Consider the following 26,989-nt stretch of genomic DNA (forward strand, 5'->3'; position numbering starts at 1 on the left):
AGAAGATTAATTTTCATAATCATATGTTCAGCTGACAAATTGTTCCGTGCAATCGATGTCAACTTTGAGTATTGTACAATATTTGCGAGTTTATCAATGGTAAATACATGTACATAATGTATAGTTGAAATTATATGTTCATATTGTTTAAAATTAATCATTATTTTTTCTGTTTTGCTTTTTTTGTTATTTCTTTTACATTTTTTTTTTAATTTTCCCCTGTACAAATACATGAAGAATACATCTTGATTTAATTAGATTGCACTGAAGGTAAACACAAAGAGAAGTAAAGGCTCTTTGGCATATTAAGGTTTAATACACTATCGATTTCTATCGACCCACGGACCATGGATTTTTTTTACATGCCCCCAACCCCCCCCCCCCCACCCTTCCGTAAAAAAAAACACTATCACAGGCGCTTATACTTGAGGGTTTCAATATAAGTAAGTTGGTAGTTTATGTATTTTTGTGACTATGTATTATAAATACATTCTTTAAATTACCTATTGCTGCTTTAGGGTTGATATCAAATATTGGTCTGGTTTTAAACGACTTTGAAGCATCATAGTGAACCTTTCCCGAATAAAGTTAGTTCAAACATCCACAATTGCACATTACGTACATGAGGGAACCAAGTCCGCTTCGAGTCTCTGATACAACATTAGTAAACAGTAGTACACCACCGTAATTTTCACAACCGGGTTTCAATTGCTCTGAAAGTTCCAGCGGTTCTCCTTTTACCTCATGACAACGATCTATTATTTTTCAGCATCTTTCCCCGAATCAGCTGAGGCATAATCAAATTTGTTATTGTTGTATTCATGTAGTATCTTTAAACATTTTGTTTTCTTTTCTCTTTTCGAAGATTTTTCAAAGCCAGCACTCCACAGTTTAGTTTAGTTTTCCACTTTAGGCTAGGGATGAAAAATGACATAAATGGAAACCGGTGGTTGCTATAGTGATTAAAAATGAAGAATCTATTGTTGATAAAACATTTTCTAAAAAAGGGGACTTTTAAAAGTATTTTGCAATGTTTTATATATTTTCAATGTTGAAGGGGCTTTTTTTTTCAATGACAATTTGACTTCATTGTGAAAGTGAAAGTAAGTCAATTTTTCACCGTGCTAAATTTAATAAGTGGATTACAAAGTGAAATAGCTCAAAATCTAACCGGCGATGTCCATATGAGGAATGGGTTTTCGAAGGAAAACGTTTGAACAGTTTCAGGGGATGAACTAAAAATTGCAGATATTTTGCGGGAAATTTAATATTTTTAGACCTGATTTTATGAACTGTTTTTAGCAAATTTTCGCATATTTTTGCATGGTTTCTATGGTAACCCTATATGCTGTGGGTAAGTTTTTTCCAGAAAATGTTTACTGCATCCTGAAGGCCTTGGCTAGAGCTATTTCTAGATATATAGATTTACAGATGCTTGACATATTATTAAGTGATAAATGTTACAAAGCATCAGATTACAAGACCAAAATTAGGCAGTTCTACAATACTGTGGAGTGCTGGCTTAAAGGAAGCTGCCTATACCCCTACACATTTAAAGAATTGCTTTACTTCTTAGAAACTAGTGTTTTTATGCTATGCTTTGATACAAGGGTTAAAAATTGTAACTTATGGTATGGACCTATGTTGTTGTTAGCTAAGAAGTCCCAAGCAACCAATTATGCAGATTTTTTGCAAAGTTAACAGAACAATCATTGAACTGATTCATGTTTGAATATGGCTCTTGCCATCACAAAGAATGAAATATATTTTTAAAAGCTAAATATTTGCGCAGGTTACATGTAAAATAGTTAACCGGGCAACTTTTAAGTGCACAATAGGCAAAGGTTTAATAACCTTAGACCTGGAGTGGACTTTTTAGTATTTGGTTTTCAGTTCATTCAGATTTCTGTGATTTTTTATGTGATGAGCTTCAAATGCACTGTTTTGGCATAAAACCTGTGTTAGAAGCCTACAAAACCCCAAATGTAGGGTTTATAAGTATATAATTGGTTGTGATTTTGTATGTTTTAAGTGGAAATTTTTATTTAAAAGATGATTATAGCAAAACATTGAAATGCATATCTGCACTTAGGTATAAGGAAAGTTCTCCACTAATGAAGAGGAGATAGCCTAGTATGAGAATGCCTCTAAAATTGTTATCAATTGTCCAATTATGATAAATTTTGTATCATTTTACTCGTAAGAAGGTAAGCTTTCAAGAAATAACTAGAAAATTACAATATTTAATATTGCATTCTGCTAAATTAAGCCAGCACTCCACAGTTTAGTTTAGTTTTCCACTTTTGGCTAGGGATGAAAAATGACATAAATGGAACCCGGTGGTTGCTATAGTGATTAAAAATGAAGAATCTATTGTTGATAAAGCATTTTCTGAAAAAAGGGGACTTTTAAAAGTATTTTGCAATGTTTTATATATTTTCAATGTTGAAGGGGCTTTTTTTCAATGACAATTTGATTTCATTGTGAAAGTGAAAGTAAGTCAATTTTTCACCGTGCTAAATTTAATAAGTGGATTACAAAGTGAAATAGCTCAAAACCTAACCGGCGATGTCCATATGAGGAAGGGGTTTTCGAAGGAAAAAGTTTGAACAGTTTCAGGGGATGAACTAAAAATTGCAGATATTTTGCGGGAAATTTGATAATTTTGAACCCGATTTTATGAACTTTTTTGCAAATTTTTGCATATTTTTGCATGGTTTCTATGGTAACCCTATATGCTGTGGGTAAGTTTTTCCAGAAAATGTTTACTGAATCCTGAAGGCCTTGGCTAGAGCTATTTCTAGATATATAGATTTACAGATACTTGACATATTTTTAAAGTGATAAATGTTACAAAGCATCAGATTACAAGACCAAAATTAGGCAGTTCTACAATACTGTGGAGTGCTGGCTTAAAGGAAGCTGCCTATACCCCTACACATTTAAAACATTGCTTTACATCTTAGAAACTAGTGTTTTTATGCTATGCTTTGATACAAGGGTTAAAACAATGTAACTTATGGTATGGACCTATGTTGTTGTTAGCTAAAAAGTCCCTAGCAACCAAGTATGCAGATTTTTGGCAAAGTTAACAAAACAATCATTGAACTGATTCATGTGTGAATATGGCTCTTGCCATCACAAAGAATGAAATATATTTTTAAAAGCTAAATATTTGCGCAGGTTACATGTAAAATAGTTAACCGGGCAACTTTTAAGTGCACAATAAGCAAAGGTTTAATAACCTTAGACCTGGAGTGGACTTTTTAGTATTTGGTTTTCAGTTCATTCAGATTTCTGTGATTTTTTATGTGATGAGCTTCAAATGCACTGTTTTGGCATAAAACCTGTGTTAAAAGCTTACAAAACCCCAAATGTAGGGTTTATAAGTATATAATTGGTTGTGATTTTGTATGTTTTAAGTGGAAATTTTTATTTAAAAGATGATTATAGCAAAACATTGAAATGCATATCTGCACTTAGGTATAAGGAAAGTTCTCCACTAATGAAGAGGAGATAGCCTAGTATGAGAATGCCTCTAAAATTGTTATCAATTGTCCAATTATGATAAATTTTGTATCATTTTACTCGTAAGAAGGTAAGCTTTCAAGAAATAACTAGAAAATTACAATATTTAATATTGCATTCTGCTAAATTAAGCCAGCACTCCACAGTTTAGTTTAGTTTTCCACTTTTGGCTAGGGATGAAAAATGACATAAATGGAAACCGGTGGTTGCTATAGTGATTAAAAATGAAGAATCTATTGTTGATAAAACATTTTCTGAAAAAGGGGGACTTTTAAAAGTATTTTGCAATGTTTTATATATTTTCAATGTTGAAGGGGCTTTTTTTCAATGACAATTTGACTTCATTGTGAAAGTGAAAGTAAGTCAGTTTTTTACCATGCTAACTTTAATAAGTGGATTACAAAGTGAAATAGCTCAAAATCTAACCGGCGATGCCCATATGAGGAAGGGGTTTTTGAAGAGAAAAGTTTGAACAGTTTCAGGGATTGAAATAAAACTTTCAGATATTTTGCGGGAATTTTGATATTTTTGAACCTGATTTTATGAACTGTTTTGCAAATTTTCGCATATTTTTGCATGGTTTCTATGGTAACCCTATATGCTATGGGTAATTTTTTTCCAGAAAATGTTTACTGCATCCTGAAGGCCTTGGCCTTGAGCTATTTCTAGATATATAGATTTACAGATGCTTGACAATTTTTTAAAGTGATAAATGTTACTAAGCATCAGATTACAAAACCAAAATTAGGCAGTTCTACAATACTGTGTAGTGCTGGCTTTGATAGTTTTGGTCTTATTAGACTCACAATACCACAAGCTTTCATAAAATGTAAAAAAAGAAAAACATAAAAACTCATAAAATGTTTTTAAGGTCTCACTAACCACTTCCGGGTCAAATGGCCTTATTTTCCAAGCTTTGCAACGGTATGCAACTTTAAGGTGTCATTTGTCCTGAGAATTCACAGTGAGACTTTAAAAATTACTTTTTAAACATGTAAAGTAATGGAAACGTTAGAAGTGGTCAGTGAGACCAAAAAGCATCGCCACAAATCGACTAAGATACAATAGTTTGCGCCACAAAATGCGCATAAACAATAGTGTGATTTGTCTTTAATTGGAATAATGTGTCCTACGACTGCCACCCAGTTGAGATTTTTGTAGACATTTTTATTCATTGAAACTTTATTTCTATCTTTTGTGGTTTTCAAGATATTGGCCTAAATGTGCAAAAAAACATCCTAATCCATATTTCAGAGCATACCTATCGATCTAGAAATTTCACACGATGGAGACTTTTGAAGGCTTCACCTGAACAATTTATTTTTCTTTCTATCCATTTCCCGTGTTCAATGCGAAGATTTTTATTGGACACATGTCAACTTAAACTGAAAAAAAATAATTAATCATAGTTTGATAAATTGTCATGTTTCTTGTTCTTATAAGTCTTTTACATATTTTTATAAGTAAATGACTGTATTGTACCAGGTTGTCGGTTTGTCCGCTGACGCATTGCGCTTAATTTTCCGTCTGATAGGTGTCATCCTGGTTTGTCCACTTTTAATTAATGGTTTAAATAAACATAGTTTGTTGTGTTGTTTTAACGATTAAAGTTTGTTTCTGAAATGTAGGTATAATTTTTACCTGTATTTTCCCTGTAAAATCTGATAAAGAATATTATGTTCAACTATTAAATTAATAGGAATATGCATCTCCCTAGATAGAGGTTACCAATAAATGTACAAATAGTACACAAAATTCGTTATGTGTAAATAAGAGCTTTAAACAATAATGATAGAAAAAATACGAATATGAATGAATAAATAAATAATAGGAAAATATGATGATAAAAATATGCATAATATATGCACTATGTTACTATACAGAACCAAATATAGCAACCTGAGTCAAAATAACAGACAGATTTATACAATAAGGTCAAATAAAATGTCTCCTTGGACAGTTGTGAAACGGCAATCACAGGGCGCATGCATCATTATTTTAGTATTCAAAAACTTAGCTCATGTTCAGAGCAGAAAATTCATTTTCATATATCAGCAACAGTTATAAACGAGTTAAGGAACAAAAGTCACACAAAACAATTATAAAAAGTCACAGGGAAAAAAAGTCGCGGGAAATAAACTCACGGTTTTAGTGAAAAAATCAATTGAAAATCTTTAAAATTTGTACTTCATCATACCCTTTACATCATTAATACTGAAATTGAATATTTTTATATTATGTTTGCATGTTAATGTCTGATAATTAAAAAAAAAAAGAAGATATTTCCTTAAATTGATTTTTTTTTCAATTTTCATTTAGTTTCTTACTTATTAATTGTACTTATAAAGTGGCCACTTCTACCAGAACATTTGGAAGATAAGTAAAAAGATGACATAAAAACATTTTCTTTAGTATAGACTGTTTGGTAGTATTTTGTAATATTTAAAAAAAATATTAAGATATGAACTTCTTTATTCCACATTTTTACACATTAAAAAAAGCAAGCAACTATTGCTTCAAGTATTCATAGAAACATACATGTATGACACACATAGAAACATACATGTATGACACACATAGAAACGGACTATACAAATTCATGGTCAGTGTACCCTTTATCTTTTTTGTTTGTACAACTGATTTATAATTGGGGTAATTAAAAGTGGACAAACCAGGATTAAACCGTCTGATATTGTACCTTATCACAACATACATATGAAGGCTCGACCTTTGATATAGGTAAAATATGTAGTTGGCTTCAGTATAATACATTTATTTTTATTTCTAAACGATAGTACACAGCTAAAAGGATAACAAGACATGTTCGTTTATAACAAGAAAAACTTAACAAAACAAGGATAATAATCAACAATACAGATGAGTAAGGAAACAAAAGTTCAAATAAAATGTAAACCAAAAACGTTTTTAGGAGGACTAGATGCATATGAGATGTTTTCAACTTTCACGTATAATTCATCACCGGCCTCGAAATAAAAGTCGCCCCCAACGTAAGTGTCATACCTGGAGAACATTTCATTTTTTGACATCTCATACGGGTGTTGAGTACACACTATCTTTTCTTCGATGCCGAAATTTTTAACATTGGACTTGAAAATTGCATGAATCAACATGTGATGTTTAGCTGGCACCAGTAGTGAACTATTATTTCCTTTCTTGTACTGATAGTTAAAGTCTATGCCGCTGTAAACATGGTAATATCCGGAAACGGGCACGCGAAAGCGCCCTCTATGGAAGCTGACGCCATTTAACAGTAAACAATTTTTACCCTTCTGCCACTTCCTAATAGGTAGTATTGATTCATTAACTGGAAAACAATGTCATTAATATAAGAATGATTTCTGGTAGTAACAAAGAATTATAGAAGATACATGATACAATATAATCCACTTACTGTGAAAGCATAAAATGGTGAATAATGGTCACAACAAACTAGAGATTTAAATTTAAATATACTCCATCTTGAGTAAATTAAACAAGAAAACAAAAAGCTTTCTGAGAACAAACCAAAGAGAGGGTAATGCATTATAATACACAAACTGCCTGCAGTTTTGATGGTATACCTACTAGATTACAACACGAAAGAAGAACGTTGCCCGAGATGGAAATAGGTTTTCATCAGACATAACGACTATTCCCTGCTTTTTATGGCTTACTTATTTGGGTTTCACTTGTTTTGATATTTTATAGGTAACAAATGTATCTTAATGTTTTGAATATCTCGGGTCAATTTATTTTAACTACGATATTGATTAATTTCACATGACTTTCTTATTGTTTCCATGAAAATTATCTTAATTATGCAATGCGATCTTGTGAAAAAGTTCACGCGATACATATTTTCGAATGAGTCTCCACATGAATTTAACGTTAATCTCTAATTGTATTCACAGTAGCCTGAACAATATCTTTATATGCAATTCTTTTACTTGTATGTGTTATATTCCACATCATTCTAGTTCTTAACTAAAACTGTACATTAACATTTATTACATCGAATTATAGGTAGACGAACACTTCGTTTTTTTTTTTTTTTTTGTTGTTTTTTCTTTGTTTTTTTCAAACTACATGTATATCATGAAAAGAAATAAGATAATACCATTCACAGGCATGTCGTTATTTTCGCCCACAAGATGTGCTACAGGCTTATAATCTGCTATGGAACCATTCTGATGTTTTACTGTAATATCAATAAAATCTAACTATAGTACTTAACTTCAGCGGATACTTTTTTAAATAGCAGACTGATAAAGAACGCGGCATTTACGAGAAAGAGTAGCGAGTGGTTACTTGTAGTTTGAAGTCAGAACAGTGTACATGCCAACCTGCAGATTGTTGCTTCTGTGAGCTAGCGCGTTTACATTCTGTCTTAAAGTGTCAGACTATTACAAAGCGTGGTGTTTCCGATTTATCTGACATTTTCGTGCTGTGTTGCATGGAATACCTGACATAGGATTAAAAATACAATCAATCGCTATTGCATACAAATGTACATGCATTAGAGACAAAAACATATTAAAGTTATACATACTTAAAGGGGAGGAAATTGGTTATAAAAACCGACAAAAACAACACAAGACAACAAAAAAGTGCAACGAGGGAGAACCTTTATACTTGGTATTATTATTTTAATCTTCACCCAGGATACTCACAATTAAAATACATTTTTGCAAATTCATTGGGGAAAATGGTCTCAACATGGCTTAAAGAACTAATTTCTCAAGCAAAGCAACGGGACTGTCAACGTACATAGCACGGACAGACTAAATCCCATCATGTACTGTTGGTACTAGACTTGACTTGGTAGGCTTTAATATAAGTACATGTGGACTTTAACTATCCATCTTAAATATCAAGTATTTAATTTGAATAAATATGACTAGATATTACAGTTACTATACATAGGTCTTGTTTTCATCAAAATGAGAAAAAAAATCAAAATATTGAGCATGTAAGAGAAACTAAGTACATGTATGTGTTATGGTTGTGTACCTTTTGCAGTGCTGAACATCTGTTCATAATCATTTGACACAACCGGGTATTTCTCTTCAAAAGTCTGAAATGATAAGATATAAAAAATCAAAATTTCACGTTCATATTTCTTTTTTCAAGACAGATGCACCATTTCATTAAGGTAGATTTTGGTGTAAAAGACTAATTTATACAGCAATAAGCGTTATTATAATATTTATATTAAGTAACAAACGGTTCACGCTTGAAGTCTTTCATTTTCAAAAAAATCAATATCGATAATAATTCTTAAATCTGAATATCAAGTGAACAACGCGTTCTACTTTTTTTCATATAAAAATAAATTACAAGTAATCAAGCTAAATTTAGAACCACAATAGACAGATAGATATCGACCTTAACTAAACTAGGACATTTAACTTCCTCAACGAACTCAATAACAAACGAAAACAAAACTACATGTATAAACAAAGAAATGTTATTTCACCTACCTCTTTCATGAATTTTAACATGATTTCGTCTCGGCAACCACAACACATTTTCGTCTGGTCATCTGTGCACGGCAGGCACATGTAACCACATTCTATTGTCATTGTGCTCGGCTCTGGCATGCCCCATAATAAACCAAGGATAATAATAAGAGCAACAACGTCAATGATAAATATAATCAATGCAGCAACTTTAAATTGCTTTGGTGTCGGTTTCATTTTCACTCCGTTTCTAACATAATCATCCGTGTTCAAAGTTACTTCCGAATTTGAATGAGTAGACATGCGCACATACTGGGTCGTTTCTGGGTCAACCGACTCACTTGAGGAAGTTTTTTTCTTTGTTTTGTTTTTGTTTGTCTTGTTCTATTTGTGTTTAACTTGTTTTTTTAGCTCACCTGGCCAAGGCTAGGTGAGCTATTGCCATCACTTGGCGTCCGTCGTCGTCGTTAACAATTATACAAAACTCTTCTCCTCTGAAACTACTTGACTAATTAGAACCAAACTTGGTATGAATGTTCCTTGGGGTATACTGCGTAGAAGTGATGTGGGGATTTTTGATTCGTCGAAAAACATGGCCGCAGTTACTAAAATAGAAAATAGGGGTCAGACACTAGTTTTTCGCATATATTTCCTAAACCGTTAGGTTTAGCTGAATTCTGACATAGATAAAAGAGTTCAGCATGATAAGATCTATCTCTGGTCAAATTTTGGTTTTAATCCGATTAGCCATGTTGGAGTTATTACCCTTTTTCAACGATTTTTACTATTTTTAATGTTATTTCTTTTCAAAATCTTCTCCTCTGACACTACTTGACCAATTGAAACCAAACTTGGTATGAATGTTCCTTGGGGTATACTGCATAGAACTGATGTGGAGATTCTTGATTCGTCGAAAACATGGCCGCCGTTACTAAAAATAGAACATAGAGGTCAGACAGTAGTTTTTCACATATATCCCCTAAACCGTTATGTTTATCCAAATTCTTTCAACAGCTGAAATGATCCGTTTATATAACTACAAAAGTCTTCAGACTCCTTGTAAGAGTTGTGGCCCTTCAAAGGGGAAAAATGACTTTTTTTAATAGTTTTCAGTCAATATCTTGAAAACTATGATAGATTAAAAGAAACTTTCAATTGTTGAAAAGACCTTGTGATAGTCCTACCTAAAGTCACAATTGTTGGGCAAAGTCTTGTTTAATTTATTGCCTTTGAAAGGCAAAATTCAAGAAGGTGAGCGATTCAGGCTGCTGGGAGCCTCTTGTTTTATTGGCTTATGGTTCTTTATTGTTCTTTACCTAGATATGAATTAGTACTACACAACAAGCTTTATGAAATTTTAGTATGTGTACATGCTGGTGTTACATGCATAAATCACACAACAGTTTTTGTTCTCTCCTGGTTACAAATTTGACACTTGACATTGTGCATATACATGTATAGATAGTTCGCAGTTTTTCATTTCATTTTTTCATAAGAGCACACAAATTCTGAATTATTTGCCTTACTTAATTATGGACGTTTAAATATTTTTTTTTCTAACTGAGTGTAATTACTACTTTTTACGTTTTTTACTGGTTTAAACCACATTCTTTGATTGTTCTGTTTAAAGTACAAGTGAACTACTTTCCCTGGACTTAACCAAGAGTTAAAAAAAACTTGGGTATAGCATATAAGAAATATAATGATGAGTTATATATTAGCTCGGAGTTTACTATTTCAAGGTAGGGGTAGCTTCACATGAATATTGATCTTATTGATGCCAAGCACGTAAGGACTAAGCTCGCTTGTCCGTCTCGTACAGTACAAAGCTAGGTCTACTTCTAGTTTAATAAACAACCGACATTAAACAATTTTGTATTAGACTAGAAAAGGTTACATTGGGTGAAAAAATAGGGTAGGTTAAATCATTTTATTTTTTGAATTATTTTATATAGACATTTATGGTTGGATTTCTCGACTTTAATAGTGCTCTACTAAAATGATAACTCAGTGGGATTTCATAAAAAAGTGACACAAATTGTGCCAAGGTGGGTATGGTAACGTTAATTTTTTTAACACGCTTTTTTTATCTGGCCTTACGTTACTTGATTTCTGTCTTGACCGTATATCTGATATACAACGCATTAAACACTTTTTTCTGAGGTCTCCAGTTGCAAATTAACAAATCAATCTTGAAAGGTTATATTAATTCTTTTCTTCCATATGAAAAAAAAAAAAATTAAATTGATCTCATTCAAATTAAGAAGGGTGTTGATGATTCTGTACAATCAAGACATGATGAGTTAAAATGAACACATATTTTATTAAAAGAACTGATTGCATTAGCCTCGAAACACGGACGAGTCATAACCAAAGAATTTAACTCGTTTAGCGTACTTCCTGTTATCTCTAAGATCCGGGAGATTATCATTATGAGATGCATGATACCTGAAAAATATGAACATTGTAAATCAGCTTAGGGTCGTAACCTTTGAAATGTACCTTTTGTAACTATCATTAATATTGTGCAAAACTAAGCTGTCCATAAATTACTAAAACATAGATATTTATGTTAAAGTATGTGTGGTTCACATGCACATACATTTGCATATCCCTCTCAAAAATTTACATATTTGTATTGCATAGTAGAAGACAGCACACTTTGTATACTCGAATTCACCTCAGCCTGTTTGCAGTTTTTTTTTAATTATCTTTTAAGTTACTCAAAAGTTCCTTTAAAAAAAATTGTCATTTAATTCATGTCGTCCTGTACTACAACTTTCATACAATTATTTCTCGTTCTTACCTCCAAGATCGAAATATTTCCATATTTATTTTTTCTACGAGAATTTTGCACTGAACGTATTGTTTATCCGCCATCTTGTTTCTGCTTTTTACATTTAGTAAAAGAAAAAACCAGAAGTTCCAAATGAAAATGCTACAACTGGTACTTAATATGAGACTTACCACATAAAGTATTGAATTAGCCGGGAACCAGACATATGGCGGGAAATCATGGTATTTCAGCTCTTCAATTGTGAGATAATAGGGAACATCTCAAAATATCCATAGAAACAAGACGGCCGGTAAACAATACGTTCAGTGCAAAATTCTCGTAGGAAAAATAAATTTTGAATTTTTTCAATCTCGGAGGTAAGAACGAGAAATAATTGTATGAGAATTGTAGTGAAGAACGACATAAATAAAATGGCAAGTTTTTTAAAGGAACATTTGAGTAATAAAAAATTAATCTAAAAAAACTGCAACAGGCTGAGGTGAATTCGAGTATAGTTTGTGACAGTTCATATACGAAATAACCTTGTTTGTTGCAGTTTATTCTCAAAAGCCGCGAAGCTTCGCGGTTTTATCAAGAGTGTAAACTGGTCCAAACTAGTACCGCGCAGTGGTTTATGAATTGCAGTAACTACTTATTTCGTAAATTTCCGTAAGTCATGTTTTCAGTCCAAATATTAGTGTAAACAGTATTTATTCAGAAACATTACATGATAAGTAGAGATGAATATACAAAGAACTGATTCAGAATAGGATTGGAAAACAAGTGTCGAACACTTTTACAAATTCCTCTCCCAGAAAAAGAAAACATCATCAGAAAAGGTAATAGACAACTATAAATGAAACAATTACACTAATATTTTAAGTCAAAATATTAATTATTGATTTGTAATCAAGACTTTTTTTCTTGTTTTTTTTTTTTTTGTTTGGGATTATTTAAATCGACGAATGCGGCCCATTCAACAGCAAAGATGTCACAGTTCCAAATCCGGTTAAACAAAATAACCGGTTTTACTGAAAAGGAAGTTTGTTACAAATCAAATCAAATTAATGTAATGTCTTGCAAATTTATTTCCGGTTATCGTGTTTGTGTGCTTGGTTAAAGCAGTATTCGACTTCAAGTGAAAGCACGCTTAAGATAGATGTTCAAACTAGTAACAATTCTTATTTAGAATTCCCTACATTATAAATATATGTCTTAAAATTATATCGATTTAATCAAATTTTAATAAGTTTACTAACAAACAAAATACTGCAACTTGTACCAATTATGTCAACATACCGTTGTTGAGTTCCTGCTTTATCCGCTAATTTCAATTTATATTGTACAGAAGCGTTCTCCCATTCGCCGTAACACGGTTCCGGTATCTTTCTTGTCATGGTCTCAGCAACGAGCTCCTGGTGTGTTTTATCATAATTGCAAATATCCATTTCAGCTTTGACAGAATCCATAAATGCACAAAGTTTATCAGGAACTCTCGGTCTCATCAAAGATGGTCCTTTCTTTTGATTTTCCGGTTCATTTGATATTGACAAAGACTGCAGTAAAGGTAGATAACTCTCCTGAAGAAATTCATCCGGTTGATGAAGGGCAGATGGAAGTCGGTAGTTGTATATGGTTGACAAGAGCTCGCCAAAGATTGGTTTCTTTTCCGAAATGCTTGACATTGAGAGTGATTTAGTCGGTCCCATACAATACGGACATTTTTCACTGTTATGTCTCCCAATACAACAGTCATCTTCAGACCACATTTGTCGCTGTTCTCCTTGTTTAATGGAATGATATTCTCCCGGGAAGAAATTTTGGTAGTGTGACTCTCTGTAAAGTTTGTTCCGAACAGTGTTTAGTGAATCCCGAGTTGATTCTGTGAGACAGAAATGACCTGTAAATTAAAAGCATGTGGTCAAGACCTTATTCTAAATTTACAATATAAATACCCAAAAAAATCGTTACACCTATTAGAACAAATAATACTGCTTTAAGCATCCATTTCGACACATGCAAAATGTACGCTGTATTTACTGGCGGTAAATTGTGACAGATGATTATAATTGTATACAATTGAGAATGTTTTTATTATAATTGTATACAATTGAGAATGTTTTACATGTACATGCGCTATCAATGTATTACTATTTCAGTAAACCCGTCCTTATTTATACTTGAAGAAAATGACGCATGTGAGAACCAAACAAATAAGATGAACATGATTTACCTCCATCATTCATCCTCATTGGGTTGTGTTGAGGAAACAATTGTAACCGATTGTCTCTACTCACACGCCTTGTGGGTGCTGGTTCTAATTCTCTGTTCCTGAACAGTTTCAAATGAAAAGATTGAGTTTAGAAATACAGCAAATGACATAACAAATACGATGTATGTAGCTGTCCTCTCGTCGATTGGCTAATACCAGTCTCTTTTATTCTCTTTATAATTATTTATACACAATTTTTCGAATGATTTAAGGTTGATTTTTAAGGTTTTAAAAATACACGATATATCAGTTTTCTGAAAATACAGTTAGCCAGAACGTATGGATTTTGCAAAAAAAAACATGTAGAAATATGTCCTAACTTCGCAGATGATAACAACACATTTCACAAAGCTTATAAGGATGTCGGAAAATATTTAAACATTTCAAAAGTAGTGTAACATATACGTGCCTTATTATATCAACCTCGAACGGCTTTGGATATCTACAAATAAGAATATTTACATAATTATTTCTCAGATAAGTGCTCCATTTGCATTTAAGCATTACACAATACATTCCTATTGCATGGAATACCTAAAGATTTGAATGAGCTACGGGGTGATTCGGAGGTCAAAGTCAATTTCATTTTAAGATGGACTGGATCTAGGTCTTGAGATCGAAATGTTATCAAAAGGTAACTGGTTTAACTTGAGTCGTTCTGCATTATTTTAAATCGACGAAGTTTGTCGATGTCTGTCGAACATGACGAATGTTAATTGACATGTAAGAATGCATATATATATATATATATATATATATATATATATGATTTGAAAACACATTTGTAAACTATACTAAATGAAATGTATTATTTTTACAACTCTATTAACTTAATTCGTCAATGTAAATTATGAATATTTCAGTGGAGTATTTTTTCATCAAACAAAAACAATCGTGAGATGAAACGTGCCACTTTATTTTAACTTATCAATGATTTTATTGTTTGATATTTTATAGACTTAGCAGTCTTTTACTTTACATGTTTCTAGTTTATTTCTAATTTAAACATGAACAAATCTTTAATCCGGAAATTATATAATCATATATACACATGTATGTGTATATATTGTTTCGGGGGAAACTAACAATACTCTATGACACAAAAGTCGGTTGTTGAAAATTTCTTGAAATTCTTTGAAGACTACAGTCCGTCTTTGTGCTGTTTGTTTTTGTTCGTTTGGTTTATTTTTTGAGGGATGTGATGGGATGAGATGAGATGGGATGGGGTGGGTTGTATTTTGTTTTTTAAATTATTTCATTTTGTTTAGGTTTTTTTTTGTTCTGTTCCCTATTTGGTGGACTAGTTGGTCTCTCATGCCACCTGTTCAATCTATTTCCACCCCTTCTCCATATAGCATTTCTCTTTTAGTTCCGTATTCATTGTTTTAAGAATGCTGTTCAGCTTTGCGAAAAAGTCTTTTTAGCGAATTTTTACTACATCTCTGCATTATCTTTACAATTTTTTCCCGCACTCTATTTATATATTTTTTACCTGTCGATATTTTTTCTTGTTTATTTTTTCCTTTGTAGGGGTTTTTGTTTGTTTATTTACTTCTGTTTGTTTTTTGGTTTTTTTTATAAGATACTCACTGAAAGCCATCAAGCTTCGTTCCAACTGATTCTTGTGGATACTCATGACAGGCGTCAAAGCTTGTACGACTGTAAAAAGATATATTTTTTTAACGATTGAACACAATCTAATATGATAAAAAACAAATATTTGATGACTTTTTTTTTGTCACACTGCAGGGTATTAATAAACCAGTAATATTGTTTTTTTTTAAGTTCAGCTACAGAGTACACTATCGTCATACATTTATCTACTGGTGAACAGGAAAGCGTTGACAAACTGTACAAAACTAACAAAAAATACAGGTTATTTTATCTTTTGCCTTAATATAAACTAAGGGGTACATAGAGAGAAAGAATTCGGGAGCAACCATTAGTAAAAATCGGAGAGAAAGGAATCGGGAACAACCATTAAAAAAAAACCTGAGAGAATACGTTCACGGTACATACTCTTACATACACTTATCAATAACTCAAGACGATACAAATTTTTATTGGACATGTTTATACGTACAATCTAGAAAAGCCATCTGTTACCCGATAGTTTCGACCATGTGATATATCATCCAGCTCGCCCCATCTTGGACATGGCCTTCCGGAAGGAGAATCAAGGGGAGGGTCTGTGAAGAGGAATGCCATCGTTGGTTACTTCGGCAAGGATCAAGGCAAAAATGGAATAAAAAGAAATATAAGCCTGAGATTTAAGACACATGTATAAAATAATATTATGCTTTTTGCTTTTTTTTTCAAATTATATTTGACAACCAAAAGCTGTATATTTATTTACTACAAGCAAGTATGTAACAAAAGCTGTATGCAGCTGTTTGATATAAATTGTTTTGGCTTGCATTCAGTAAATCGCCGTAGTAAAGATGTGAAAATCTACCTGAATCTGACACTATCTGAACCAGTTAACCGTTTGTTGCTGCACTAAATAAAATACTTTGTCCTACCTTCTGTTTTACATTATTCGCCCTGCCATTGTTCAGCAAAAAAGGAATAGTTAATTGTGATGTGTCATGACGACCATCGTGACGTCGCATACTCTGCTTCCGTTGCTCCTCCCCATTGCATCAAAAGGTCAATTAGATATAATTTTGTATACCAATGGTAAGTGGCACAACTATATGACCATACATGTATGTACCAAAAGGCTTATAATCGTTGAAATACAAAATATGAAAATTCCTTTTACTTGTTTGTTGAAATACAGGAAAAACTAATTGTGAGTTCTTCGAGTGACGATCTCTATAGTGGGTAGAGGTACATGCAGTCTTGTATTGTCAGAACAAATCTTCTGCAGTTAGATATCACAGGAATTGTTTGTTGGAGTACTTCAAAAGACAGATTACATGCACATGATGAGACTCAACATATTATTAAAATTCATACAAATACCAATATTTAGATTCTGATTTGCATCCACGAAGTCATTGAATCTCTACCGCAAAAAATGTTCTTCATGATCGATATGAGGTAGACATAACCTATAAATGAACGAATTTTAATATGTAGATATATGTTTTTAAGTTCCGTGGTCAATATCATAAACGACCAAATGATAGCTGCAACGTACCTTTTTTTATTATTTATTTGTTTATTTATTTATTTATTTGCTTGTATTAGAACGGGAAGTTTACATTGAATGATAAAATGATAAGTTAGCATTGAATTTATGTAATATTACCCAGTTTCCGATTCAAACACATGCGTTCGTTCCAATTGATTATATAAAGGTCAATGTATCAGTACACCGATGTCTATATATAGCCATTCGGGTCATAACGGTTACGTAAATAATATCAAGGGAACCAAGATTTCAGAGGAAGACCCCTGATTTTAGAGCATATCGCATTTGTACCATTTCGGATGTTAAAAGTATGCCAAAATCAGTGGCTTTGAATATTTGACGATTAGCGACTTTGAAGACTTCAGTCTATGATTTTATTATCTTCTTGTCGCTATTTTCCCTCCTCTTGTCGCTTTTTCTGAACATCTTGATGCTTTTGCCACTTTTTGGCGCTTCTTGGCACGTCTTTGTCCCTAATTAGTGAGACCGGTACAACGAAGTACATTTACTTTGTGGCTAAAGTCAGAAAGGCCTACTCTTATTGCATGCCGGACACCCCAAAATTATCTGAATAACCCTTTTTCATATTTCGAGTTCGGCTTCGTTTTTTTTTAAAGATTTTAAACAAAGGGGAGTAACTTTCTACAAATTTGTCAACCGACGGACTGGTTTACTGTCAAATTGGAGAAATGGACAGCATTTGACTTCAAATTCAAATATTATTTAATTTATTTGAGCCGCGGTAAGTACTTGAATACTTTTAAATTTTTTGTATACTCGTGTGTGGATATGTGCTTGTGTGTACTTTAATATATTTATTTATGTAATGTAAAGCGTCTAGAGTAATTTTATTAGTGTTGGCGCTATATAAACTTTGTTAATAATAGTAATAATGATAATAATAATATATCAAATTGAAAGGGCCATTCTATTAGCAAAATAACCTGAAAATACAAATATTAACGAAAGTCCAATGAGCCCATTTTCATAGACCAAAAACAATTTTCGAGTTGTATCAGCAAAACTTCTGCGAAATAACGGGGAACTTAAGCGTAATAACGCGAAACTTACCCGAGATAACGCGTACGGATGAAATATGACGTTAACGGAAACTGATAGGTTCCTGACATAAAATAAAAATTTGAGATATTTTGCGGAAAATTCTACATTTTTAAATCTTATTTTATCAACTTTTTCGCAAATGTTAGCATATACTGCATGGTTTCTATGGTTACTCTATTTGTTGTGGGTAATTTTTTTTTCATATAATTTTACTGCATTCTGACGCCTTTGAACGAAATACTTTTCTGTCGTCGTTAGTATTTTAGGGGTCATGACTTTTTACACCAAAGATGATTGTTACTCCTATATTCTGTTTTTGTTTGGTTTGGTTTTGTTTTGTTTGATGTACTTGGTTTCTTTTCGTCCCATTTTCATTCCCTTTCCCATTTCATTCCCATTTACATACAAAAGTTTCATAAATAACTTCGTTTGACCAAACAGCTATAAGTGCTACATTATATAAAGTACAAAACAGTTTTAAATCACTCCATTTCGACCTCGAACACAAAAAAGAGGAAAATTGATAATTCTAGAAAAAATAGAAAATCCAAGTGTAAAAATCATACGTTTTCTTCTTCTCATATATATACAAACAAGACAAACGTTTCGCGTTAATTCGCGTAAGTTTTGCGTTATTCCGCGAAAGTTTCGCATTATGACACGAAAGGATCGCGTTATTTCGCTCGAAACTTATTTTTTTTCAGTCTACGAAAATGAGCTCAATGGGCTTCCGTAGATATTCAAATAATACTGAGTCTATTTGTTAGCGACAATAGTAGATTTTTTTCTTGCCGTGCAGAGCTACATCAAGGATACCTAAATGTTTGGTAATTGATCACATGACAATCCTCTGTCGCCTTTTTTTCTTTCTACTGTCACCGTTTGTTTTCTGGACAATAAAATATGTTTAATCTACAATCTCAAGTATCTTTTTCTTGTAACTCTTTTCCTCTTTCTGTGACACTTTTAAAGAACTATAATTGTTATTTTTATACTTTTTATGGTTAATTTTTGTGCTTTATTGAAGGTGTTATCACTTGTACCTGCACATAATAATGTTTTAAGGCCAGTTGCAGCCTGCCCTGTGGTATGAGGATTTCTTCGTCGTTCATTGAAGAGCATTGAGTGGCTTTGGGCAGACATTTTCATCCCGTTGTTTATTATTATTTGTCTCTTTGACATGTACACCATATTATACCTATTCTCGTTATATTTTTCCGAAATAATTAGTCGCCGAATATTATACATTTACATTCGTTATTAGGGAGGTGTGGGACAAACTTTTTGTCATATATTGTATTCTATTGATTTGTTAATATTGTATTTTAATCCCAGTTTCAAAAGTTCATGTGTCAGGGACTTCCGCCTTCTTAATAAAGCGACTTTTAAAAAATCACACTTTGATATAATGCTTTCAAATGAGTAAAAACGTCCAAGTTGTTTCATTGTTTTGCAGATGTTTTCTCCCAAAATTCAAATGAAATAAGCATTTTTCTTATATACCATAAATTAACGAAAGTCCTACTCAAAATGACACTTATGCATTGAAAAAACTATGCACTTACTACCTCAACTTTTCATCTGCAAAAACAGTTATCAGTTTGTTTATAGTTATAGTTCAAAAGTATCGGTGATGGGATATTTCAGTCGCCAAGATTTAGAATCTTTTAAAATTTTATCTCTGTTTGAAGTACGTAGGGACACAGTCGCGTAGATTATAATTCTGTTTATTTTTGTTGTATTTTACTGCCCTGTGATATATAATATATACAAACGTATCGTATGGCCTTGACATTATGAAGAAAAAGAAACGTTTTAAAATGTTTTACCGAAAGGAATACATTTGATATAGGAACTATATTTTATCTGTCTACAGACAATGACAAGAAAATTGTCAAATGTGTGTATTGTAGCTTTGTGTCTGCCGTCTGTTTGTATTGGATGTTATACGCCAGTATGCAAGACTACATGGTCGTCCTCTGAAATCCCACACCCATCTGCACAAAATGGACTTTGTGGCCGCTATTGTAAAATGACCCGGATATGTGACCCCTGCAAGATTTTGAGTAACAAGACAGGTACTTTAGATACTAGTAAGTTTATTAAAAGCTCTGTCATTTAAATTTAAAATAAACATTGTACTTACATCATTTTTTTTTGGTGTTGAAAATTGAAGTAGAAAAAAACAAACATGAAGTAAGACTTCTTATACAGCTTTTTTGTGGTATCTTTATGTCACTTATTACTTCTTTCAGCTGATGAGTTAGACAAAATGTTAGAAAGTGTAACTTCCCATAATACCGGCATCGTATGTGAATATGAGATGAAAATAGCCATCATCAACCAAATGAAAACACAAGGTTACTTGTAAGTTTAAACAAAAATAAATTAATTTGAGATAAAAACTGTAATCTGATTGGTTATTATAATTTTGTCATATCTCAATGGATGAAAAAAATATTGACACGCCCCTATTCAGTTAAATTCAGAGCTACTTTTCTCATGTTGAAAGATAAAAAAACATGTTTTGAAATTAATATTTAAAAATTGGCAATAATAAAAATTTTGTCTATTGAAAAATAAAATAAATTTTCCATGTGCATATTTTGTTGATTGCACTTCGCGCAACAAACAATATGCACATGGAAAATTTGTTATTTTTCAATAGACAAAATTTTTATTATTGCCAATTTTTAAATAATTATAAATTCTATGTCAACAAATTTACTCCATTGAAAAATATCCATAGTTTCTATAAATTATGTGTACGGTATGATTCTGCATATGAAAAGATATAGGTATTAAATGTGAGAAGGAGTACAGTTTGTGTTGGTTTTGTTTTTGCTTGTCAATGTGTATTTGCTACAGTAGTTTGTTACCTAGTGAGTACAAATTTTGGGACGAAGCTTCATATTCCGTCGATTAGTAATATTTTTTGTTTGAATGAATTGTGGATAATAGTCACAGTCCCTGGCAAAGTCAAGTAATTTGTTAAGCATTCAACAGAATGATATGCAACAATACTTAATCGGCAAAAAGTAACTCTACTTTTATACGCGTGTTCCTGTATAGAAATGCCATACGTGTTTTTAAGTACCAGTCCGTATAAAATTCAGACAGTGGCAATGGTAAAGTGATTCATGATTTAGAAAAACCAACCGAACAAACGATGGTTTTTTCAGTCTACATACCATGCTATATTTTTACATAACAATAATCATTTCCGTATTCAGATCTGCCCTTTTGAGAAAATCTTCCATTCATCTCCCACAAAAACCAACCAAATTAAAGCACATCAAGAACGGTACATGTAACTCTTGCATGGTGTTAATTTCATGTACTGTTTTTTTTTGTATGAATTTTATCTCAAAAAGCCCGACACTTTTTAAAATGAAAAGCCAAGACTGGTTATGTGTTCTGTATCTGATTCCGAATAAGAAATAAATGTTTTAATACACATGAATCACCTCCTGTCAGATTTTTGTAAAGACTGCTACTCAAGTATTCAATATTATACTCATACTAAATGATCATAGCAGTGACACGAAGCTTTATTACTTATAACTGCTGGTAATATTCATATAAGTATATTAATTTTATACTATAGGCGAGATACAAAGCTTGCAAAGTATTTTGCCAACAATCTTCGAGAATGGGATTTCAGATGGCCCACAGATCCGCCTTGTTCATACAATACAATTGTTATATTTATATCAACAAGAGACAGGCAGGTAAGAGTTTGATTACAACGCCAAAACGTCACAACGTCACTTTCGACCGGTCGGGTGTATAGACACTGCCACTCAATCATACAAAATCAATCGCAAAGGCGAAATTTTCCATATCATTTTTTCGTATCACATCCCCCATTGTGTGATATCCAAAAAATATCTAAGCGTTCAAGAAGAGATAGAACGACAAAAACACTATGAATTTGTGTTCTCACATATACGTAAGGGGGGTGGGGGTCACCGTAGATTCATAGATTAGACATTTACAGCGTAAAAGACAAATGAAGAAGCAAAATAAACAGAAATCTTTGAATAATTCAATTTTGTATCTCACCTTTACAGGTGTACACTTCCGTGGGTAAGAAAGCAAATTCAATTTTGACTGACAAATGTATAAAGTATATATATGAAGAGGCAAAAAAAGATTACTTGAGTGATGATAACTATGGAGAAGGACTGAAATACATGGTTTCAGAATATAGGTAAATAACGTAAAGATGACGTAAAATGTTCATAATTTGATTCTTATCTTGGAAAGACAGGTTATTTTCCATGAACTAACTCGGTACTGTGGTGTCTGAAACGTCGGTCCGCAGTCCGTCATTCAAATAATTCCAAAAATAAAAAAAACTTTGATGAAGCCATTATTTAGGGACAAATCTTGATTTTGATTTTATTTCTATTAGAAATTAAATTAAAAGTATTGTGACCTACATATCCTATCTAGAATAACATATAATTTAAGCCCCTTGATGTCGCTCTTATATGTATTGATCTCAGTCTTGTATTCTTTGCCCCATAGGCTTATATATTATACCTCAAATTTTCATGTTTTAAAAAAATAGACAAGGAGTTTCAATCTACTTTTGACAATGTTCATCGATTATGGAAGTGTCAAAAATAATTTTAGGTCCATTTTAGAAAAAAGGCACGAACTTAGGTACTTCCATTTTTATCTTTGAGTTCATAAAATAGACCCCTTTTCTGAAGCATTATTTTTTTTTATGAAAATACTGTTTTTCCTCGAAAACAAGTTTTTTGTGTCATAGCTTGATATTTACCCTGTACTTTTGATGAAAAATGAGTCATTTGCTAAGAAACAAAAACAGGAAAAGGCAAAAAGTAAGCGTACTATATTTTTAGCCTCCATGTTTCATACACCCGCTCAAGAATATGTAATACAAGACAGACACCTATTGTACTTTAGTATGAATTTTATATTGAATATGCTAATTTGCATTACATCCATACAAAAAAGGATACACAGCAGACTATTGTTCGATTCTTGTTCAATCTAGCTGGGCAAACATAAAGTGGTTCGTACTTTTAATGGACCTCGCCCATCCTGTAATAACCACGTGGTTTAATTGGCATTGGGATAAGGGAAAATAAACAATTTGCATATTACTTATGTAATTTATGAACTGCAACAACAGTGTCATGAAATCAAAACAAAGGACTTTTGGACATTGATACTTTCGTTTTATTTTCAGGAAAACTTTAGCCGATGGAGAATGTTCACAGAAACCTCTGCCGCTCGGTGCAATAATAGTAGGCTCAGTGTGTGGCGTTTTATTAATTGCGATTCTCACATGGTCATTCACGATTTGGAGGAGTTCCGGATATAATTGTTCTTGTCAAGGAGATGGAACTTGGGGAGGGTTTAGTGCCGGCGGTGGGGGCAGTGATGGTGGTGGTGGAGGAGGAGGAGGGGGCGGAAGTGGAGGAGGGGGCGGGGGATTCTGATTGTATCAACTTGTTTACACCCCCACTTTATACAGCGGGTCGGCATATCGTGATCAGGATGTCCCACAGGTACCTTATTTTGTCGTTCACACCATTGTATCAACAACTCATTCTAAATTATTTTATTTTACTTCCCAGTTTTTGCCTTGTAACTTGCTGGCAATGCTTTATTAGCTGTACTGGCGTGTGCTTGGGTTTCTATCAGCGTAACCATGACTACAGTGTATGTTGTTAACGCAGATGGGTGGTAGGTCTATCTTTATTGCATCCATAACTTTCTCTTAACCGCTTCATGTATTGTGAAACTTTCAGGGAATGATATTTGGGTAGTACCAATGCTTTGATGGTGTAGAATGTAGGTGCAGGTTCCCATTTTGCATCTACAACTCCTCATAAACTGCATGACAGATTTTATTATATATTTTAGTGAGATAATGTTACGCTATTGCCATTGTTTACATTCTTTGAGAAAATGTTCTATTCATCTCCCAATAAAACCAATCAAATCAAAGCAAATCAAGAATGATAACTCTTGCTTAGTGCTAATTTCATGTACAATTTATATGAATTTCATCTCGAAAAGCCCAACACTTAAATGAAAAACCAAGACTGATTATGTGTTATGTATCTGATTCCGAATAAAAAATAAAGGTTTTGATACACATGAATCACCTTCTGTCAGATTCACGCCAATAAACAAACCAAATAAACAACTTTCACTGCGAACTAAATATGATTATAAATTTGGTTTGTATTAACAACGATCCGATTAAAAATAGTGGACCTCTAACCTCACCAGTACCTGTTTATTTCTCTGCATTGATCGAATAAAACAATCGTTCATTATATTTTAAATGTCGATATATTTAAGTTGCCTACAAATGCAATATTCATAGACGCATGATAAACCATATGACATTAAACTTGAAATGAAAACCCTTTAAGATTATAAACAGTCATCGTTCATAGAAATGAAAAAAGAGCAATGCTGTATGCAAAAAGGGGGCAGTTGTTCCGATCAAGAAACTTATGTAAAGAAAGAGGTGCCAAACAGGGAGTACTCTCCCTGGTCTACGCTATTTGCTTCCCCTTTTTTGCTAAACTTTAATAAATAGGTAGCATCACCACCAAAACCATTCTGATCTATCACCCACTGTATCGTGTATTTTTATTACGGTTACCGTCTCGTCACATCGGATGTCTGGAGATGACAAATAAAAATGAAACTTTGCTTATAGACGATGGCATAGGAATTTTGATAATGCATTTCTCAGGAATGGTTTCAGTCTGCGGTCTGGTGATATTACTTTTTGTAATATTAATTATTCTATTTGGCTATTTGGCCATTCGTTATAATGATAGAGCTGTAGGTGCTTCGGGACCTTAAAAGTGCATGGTAAGTGTTTCCTGCACCAGACATAATTTGAAATTTTATTAAAAAGTTTATTTAAAGACTTTGGCGTTTATGCCAATGTACGTCTCTTGAACAAAGCTGCCCAGAAACGAAGTGTTTTTACATGACACACATGTGTCTATGCGATAACTTGTAGGACTTGATCTATATAGCTTATCAACTTTAAAATGTAGGTCGTTGAGAGGAATGTGTACATGTATCTAAGGGCATGCTTTATTTCAATGACTGTGGCCAAAGTTTGAATGATGTGACAGACAGTTTCAATCTTGAGATCATTAAATAGAATTTTGACTTGAAAATTAAGAAATTGGGAAAGGTATAAATAGCAGTTTTAGGTCCATGTACATACGACTGGAAAGTACAAACCCTTTTGCGAAGTTTTAAGTATGCAATGATATACTACGACTAGCATCCATCAAACGTTTAATAAGTTCACTACACTGACATGGAACAAATCAATAACGCGGTCCTGCTGATTAGCAGTTGAAATCACCTAGTGTGAACACAGTTCCATAACAAGAGTATGCACTATAGATGTCCATTAAATATTCAAGTTCGCTTGAGAATGCAGTGAATGGCTGCGTAGCGGCAGGTACATGTAGGTATACCGATAGAAAAAACATATACGGGATAAATTCGGCAATTTAAAATCGATGCCACAAATTTTATCACTGTCTATTTCAATTACTGAGACAGAGAGTGTTTTTGATACCAGAATAGCGACTCCTCCGCGGTAGTTGCAGGTGATTTTTTTCGGGGCAAAGTTTGCAGACACATTTTCCGGCTGCAAAATAATCACTATGAAGACTATTTAAGAACTAAAATTAACTGTTTTTTAACCAATTTTCTGACAAGCATAATAAATCAACGTGGTAGACTTTTAATAGGTGTAGTAAATATGGTGCAGTGGATATGACACCACGGCAATTTCAAATAGAGATTCGGATAACTATTGTTGCTCAACGTTTTTCTCCGATAAGAACACGGACCACCGTAACCAGTCCTTCGCATATATTCCATCTGGCTAAAATGTCGGATCACGAATTATCTCCTCACATTGAGCATCGATTGTCAACTGGCCTGAAGCGGTAGGCCTGTTGAAATATGGGAGATGAGTTACTTGAATATCCCTTTTCTCCAGATAATGACACATAGACAATCCTGAAGAGGGCTGTTAATCAATACCACCTATATAGAATCGGCACACTTGTCGTCTATTTTTTTTCTGGTAAATTCCCGAAAATCATCACACTTTGTTGGATTGCACATCGTTGTTGGAAAGTGATCAGCTATTTTAGCTGTCGTGTCGGTTTCATTAGGTTCGTGTCTTGCATTGCTATCATGGCGATTATCGTTTTTAGACATATTCTGTGCCTGACTGAGCGCAACTCTTAAAGACAAAATATGGCAAAATATGATTATGAGCACTCCATCTCGACTAAAATGAAGGACGACAGTAAGATCTTTTGGAAATATATCCAATCTTAAACAAAAACAAAGGAAAACATTCCAGGTATTGTTGATGATAATGGAGAATTACATACCAATGACCAAGAGAAGGCAGAGCTTCTTAACAGTTTTTTTTAAAGTGTATTTACAAATGAAGATCCGGATCAAGTGATCCCACCATTTCCCAATAGAACTGACCGGAAAATAGATAGCGTAATATTCAACAAGGATAAAATCCAAAATCACCTAAAGGGAATGAAAGAATCCAAATCTCCAGGACCTGATCAATTACATCCAAAATATCTGAAAGAGACAACCAGGAATCTAACAGAACCCCTTAAACTAATATTTGTCAAATCAATAGAAACTATGAACATACCTACCAGTTGGAGAATGGCCAATCTGTCGCCTAT

At 32.9% G+C, this 26,989-nt stretch overlaps 3 protein-coding genes across 6 annotated transcripts; 1 reads left to right on the plus strand and 2 right to left on the minus strand.

Annotated features, from left to right (window-relative positions):
- Positions 1 to 6,285: 6,285 nt before the first annotated feature.
- Positions 6,286 to 9,302, minus strand: LOC148615239 (uncharacterized). The gene is made up of 4 exons (XM_088589953.1): positions 9,009 to 9,302; positions 8,539 to 8,602; positions 7,646 to 7,726; positions 6,286 to 6,853 (listed from the first exon to the last, which is right to left on the minus strand). Exons 1-4 carry the CDS (start codon positions 9,288 to 9,290, stop codon positions 6,426 to 6,428), a joined length of 855 nt encoding a protein of 284 aa, XP_088446079.1. The 5' UTR covers positions 9,291 to 9,302; the 3' UTR covers positions 6,286 to 6,425.
- Positions 9,303 to 11,290: 1,988 nt separating this feature from the next.
- On the minus strand, positions 11,291 to 17,015 carry LOC148615240 (uncharacterized). Of its 3 annotated transcripts, none has more exons than XM_088589952.1 (7): positions 16,558 to 17,015; positions 16,119 to 16,252; positions 15,626 to 15,694; positions 14,445 to 14,477; positions 13,997 to 14,094; positions 13,063 to 13,663; positions 11,291 to 11,435 (listed from the first exon to the last, which is right to left on the minus strand). In XM_088589952.1, the coding sequence occupies exons 2-7, from the start codon at positions 16,241 to 16,243 to the stop codon at positions 11,330 to 11,332; spliced, it is 1,032 nt and encodes a 343-aa protein (XP_088446078.1). In that variant the 5' UTR covers positions 16,244 to 16,252; positions 16,558 to 17,015; the 3' UTR covers positions 11,291 to 11,329. The 3 variants fall into 3 exon arrangements, with proteins under 3 accessions (XP_088446078.1, XP_088446077.1, XP_088446076.1); XM_088589951.1 differs by having other exon boundaries at positions 16,119 to 16,270; XM_088589950.1 differs by having other exon boundaries at positions 16,119 to 16,298; positions 16,558 to 17,014.
- A 2,928-nt stretch (positions 17,016 to 19,943) lies between these two features.
- On the plus strand, positions 19,944 to 24,381 carry LOC148615241 (uncharacterized). Of its 2 annotated transcripts, none has more exons than XM_088589968.1 (5): positions 19,944 to 20,314; positions 20,492 to 20,603; positions 21,844 to 21,967; positions 22,310 to 22,449; positions 23,461 to 24,381. In XM_088589968.1, exons 1-5 carry the CDS (start codon positions 20,116 to 20,118, stop codon positions 23,711 to 23,713), a joined length of 828 nt encoding a protein of 275 aa, XP_088446094.1. In that variant the 5' UTR covers positions 19,944 to 20,115; the 3' UTR covers positions 23,714 to 24,381. The 2 variants fall into 2 exon arrangements, with proteins under 2 accessions (XP_088446094.1, XP_088446093.1); XM_088589967.1 differs by having other exon boundaries at positions 19,948 to 20,329.
- Positions 24,382 to 26,989: the final 2,608 nt, after the last annotated feature.

This window comes from Perna viridis, chromosome 6 (genome assembly GCF_037379345.1).
Source record: "Perna viridis isolate PV_CMFRI_1.1 ecotype Kerala chromosome 6, ASM3737934v1, whole genome shotgun sequence".
NCBI lineage: Eukaryota > Metazoa > Mollusca > Bivalvia > Mytilida > Mytilidae > Perna > Perna viridis.

Bases quoted from the DNA above. Each gene is read 5' to 3' on its own strand.
- LOC148615239 (XM_088589953.1), bottom strand. From the start codon at position 9,290: ATGTCTACTCATTCAAATTCGGAAGTAACTTTGAACACGGATGATTAT. The intron at 7,727-8,538 runs GTACACAACCAT...TTGATATTACAG, and splicing joins GATGTTCAGCACTGCAAAAG to TAAAACATCAGAATGGTTCC. The intron at 6,854-7,645 runs GTATTATCTTAT...ATTGTTTTCCAG, and splicing joins TAACGACATGCCTGTGAATG to TTAATGAATCAATACTACCT.
- LOC148615240 (XM_088589952.1), bottom strand. From the start codon at position 16,243: ATGGCATTCCTCTTCACAGACCCTCCCCTTGATTCTCCTTCCGGAAGG. The intron at 13,664-13,996 runs GTAAATCATGTT...TTTAATTTACAG, and splicing joins AATGAGGATGAATGATGGAG to GTCATTTCTGTCTCACAGAA. The intron at 11,436-13,062 runs GTATGTTGACAT...CATATTTTTCAG, and splicing joins AAAGCAGGAACTCAACAACG to GTATCATGCATCTCATAATG.
- LOC148615241 (XM_088589967.1), top strand. From the start codon at position 20,116: ATGACAAGAAAATTGTCAAATGTGTGTATTGTAGCTTTGTGTCTGCCG. The intron at 20,604-21,843 runs GTAAGTTTAAAC...TTTATACTATAG, and splicing joins ATGAAAACACAAGGTTACTT to GCGAGATACAAAGCTTGCAA. The intron at 21,968-22,309 runs GTAAGAGTTTGA...TCACCTTTACAG, and splicing joins TATCAACAAGAGACAGGCAG to GTGTACACTTCCGTGGGTAA.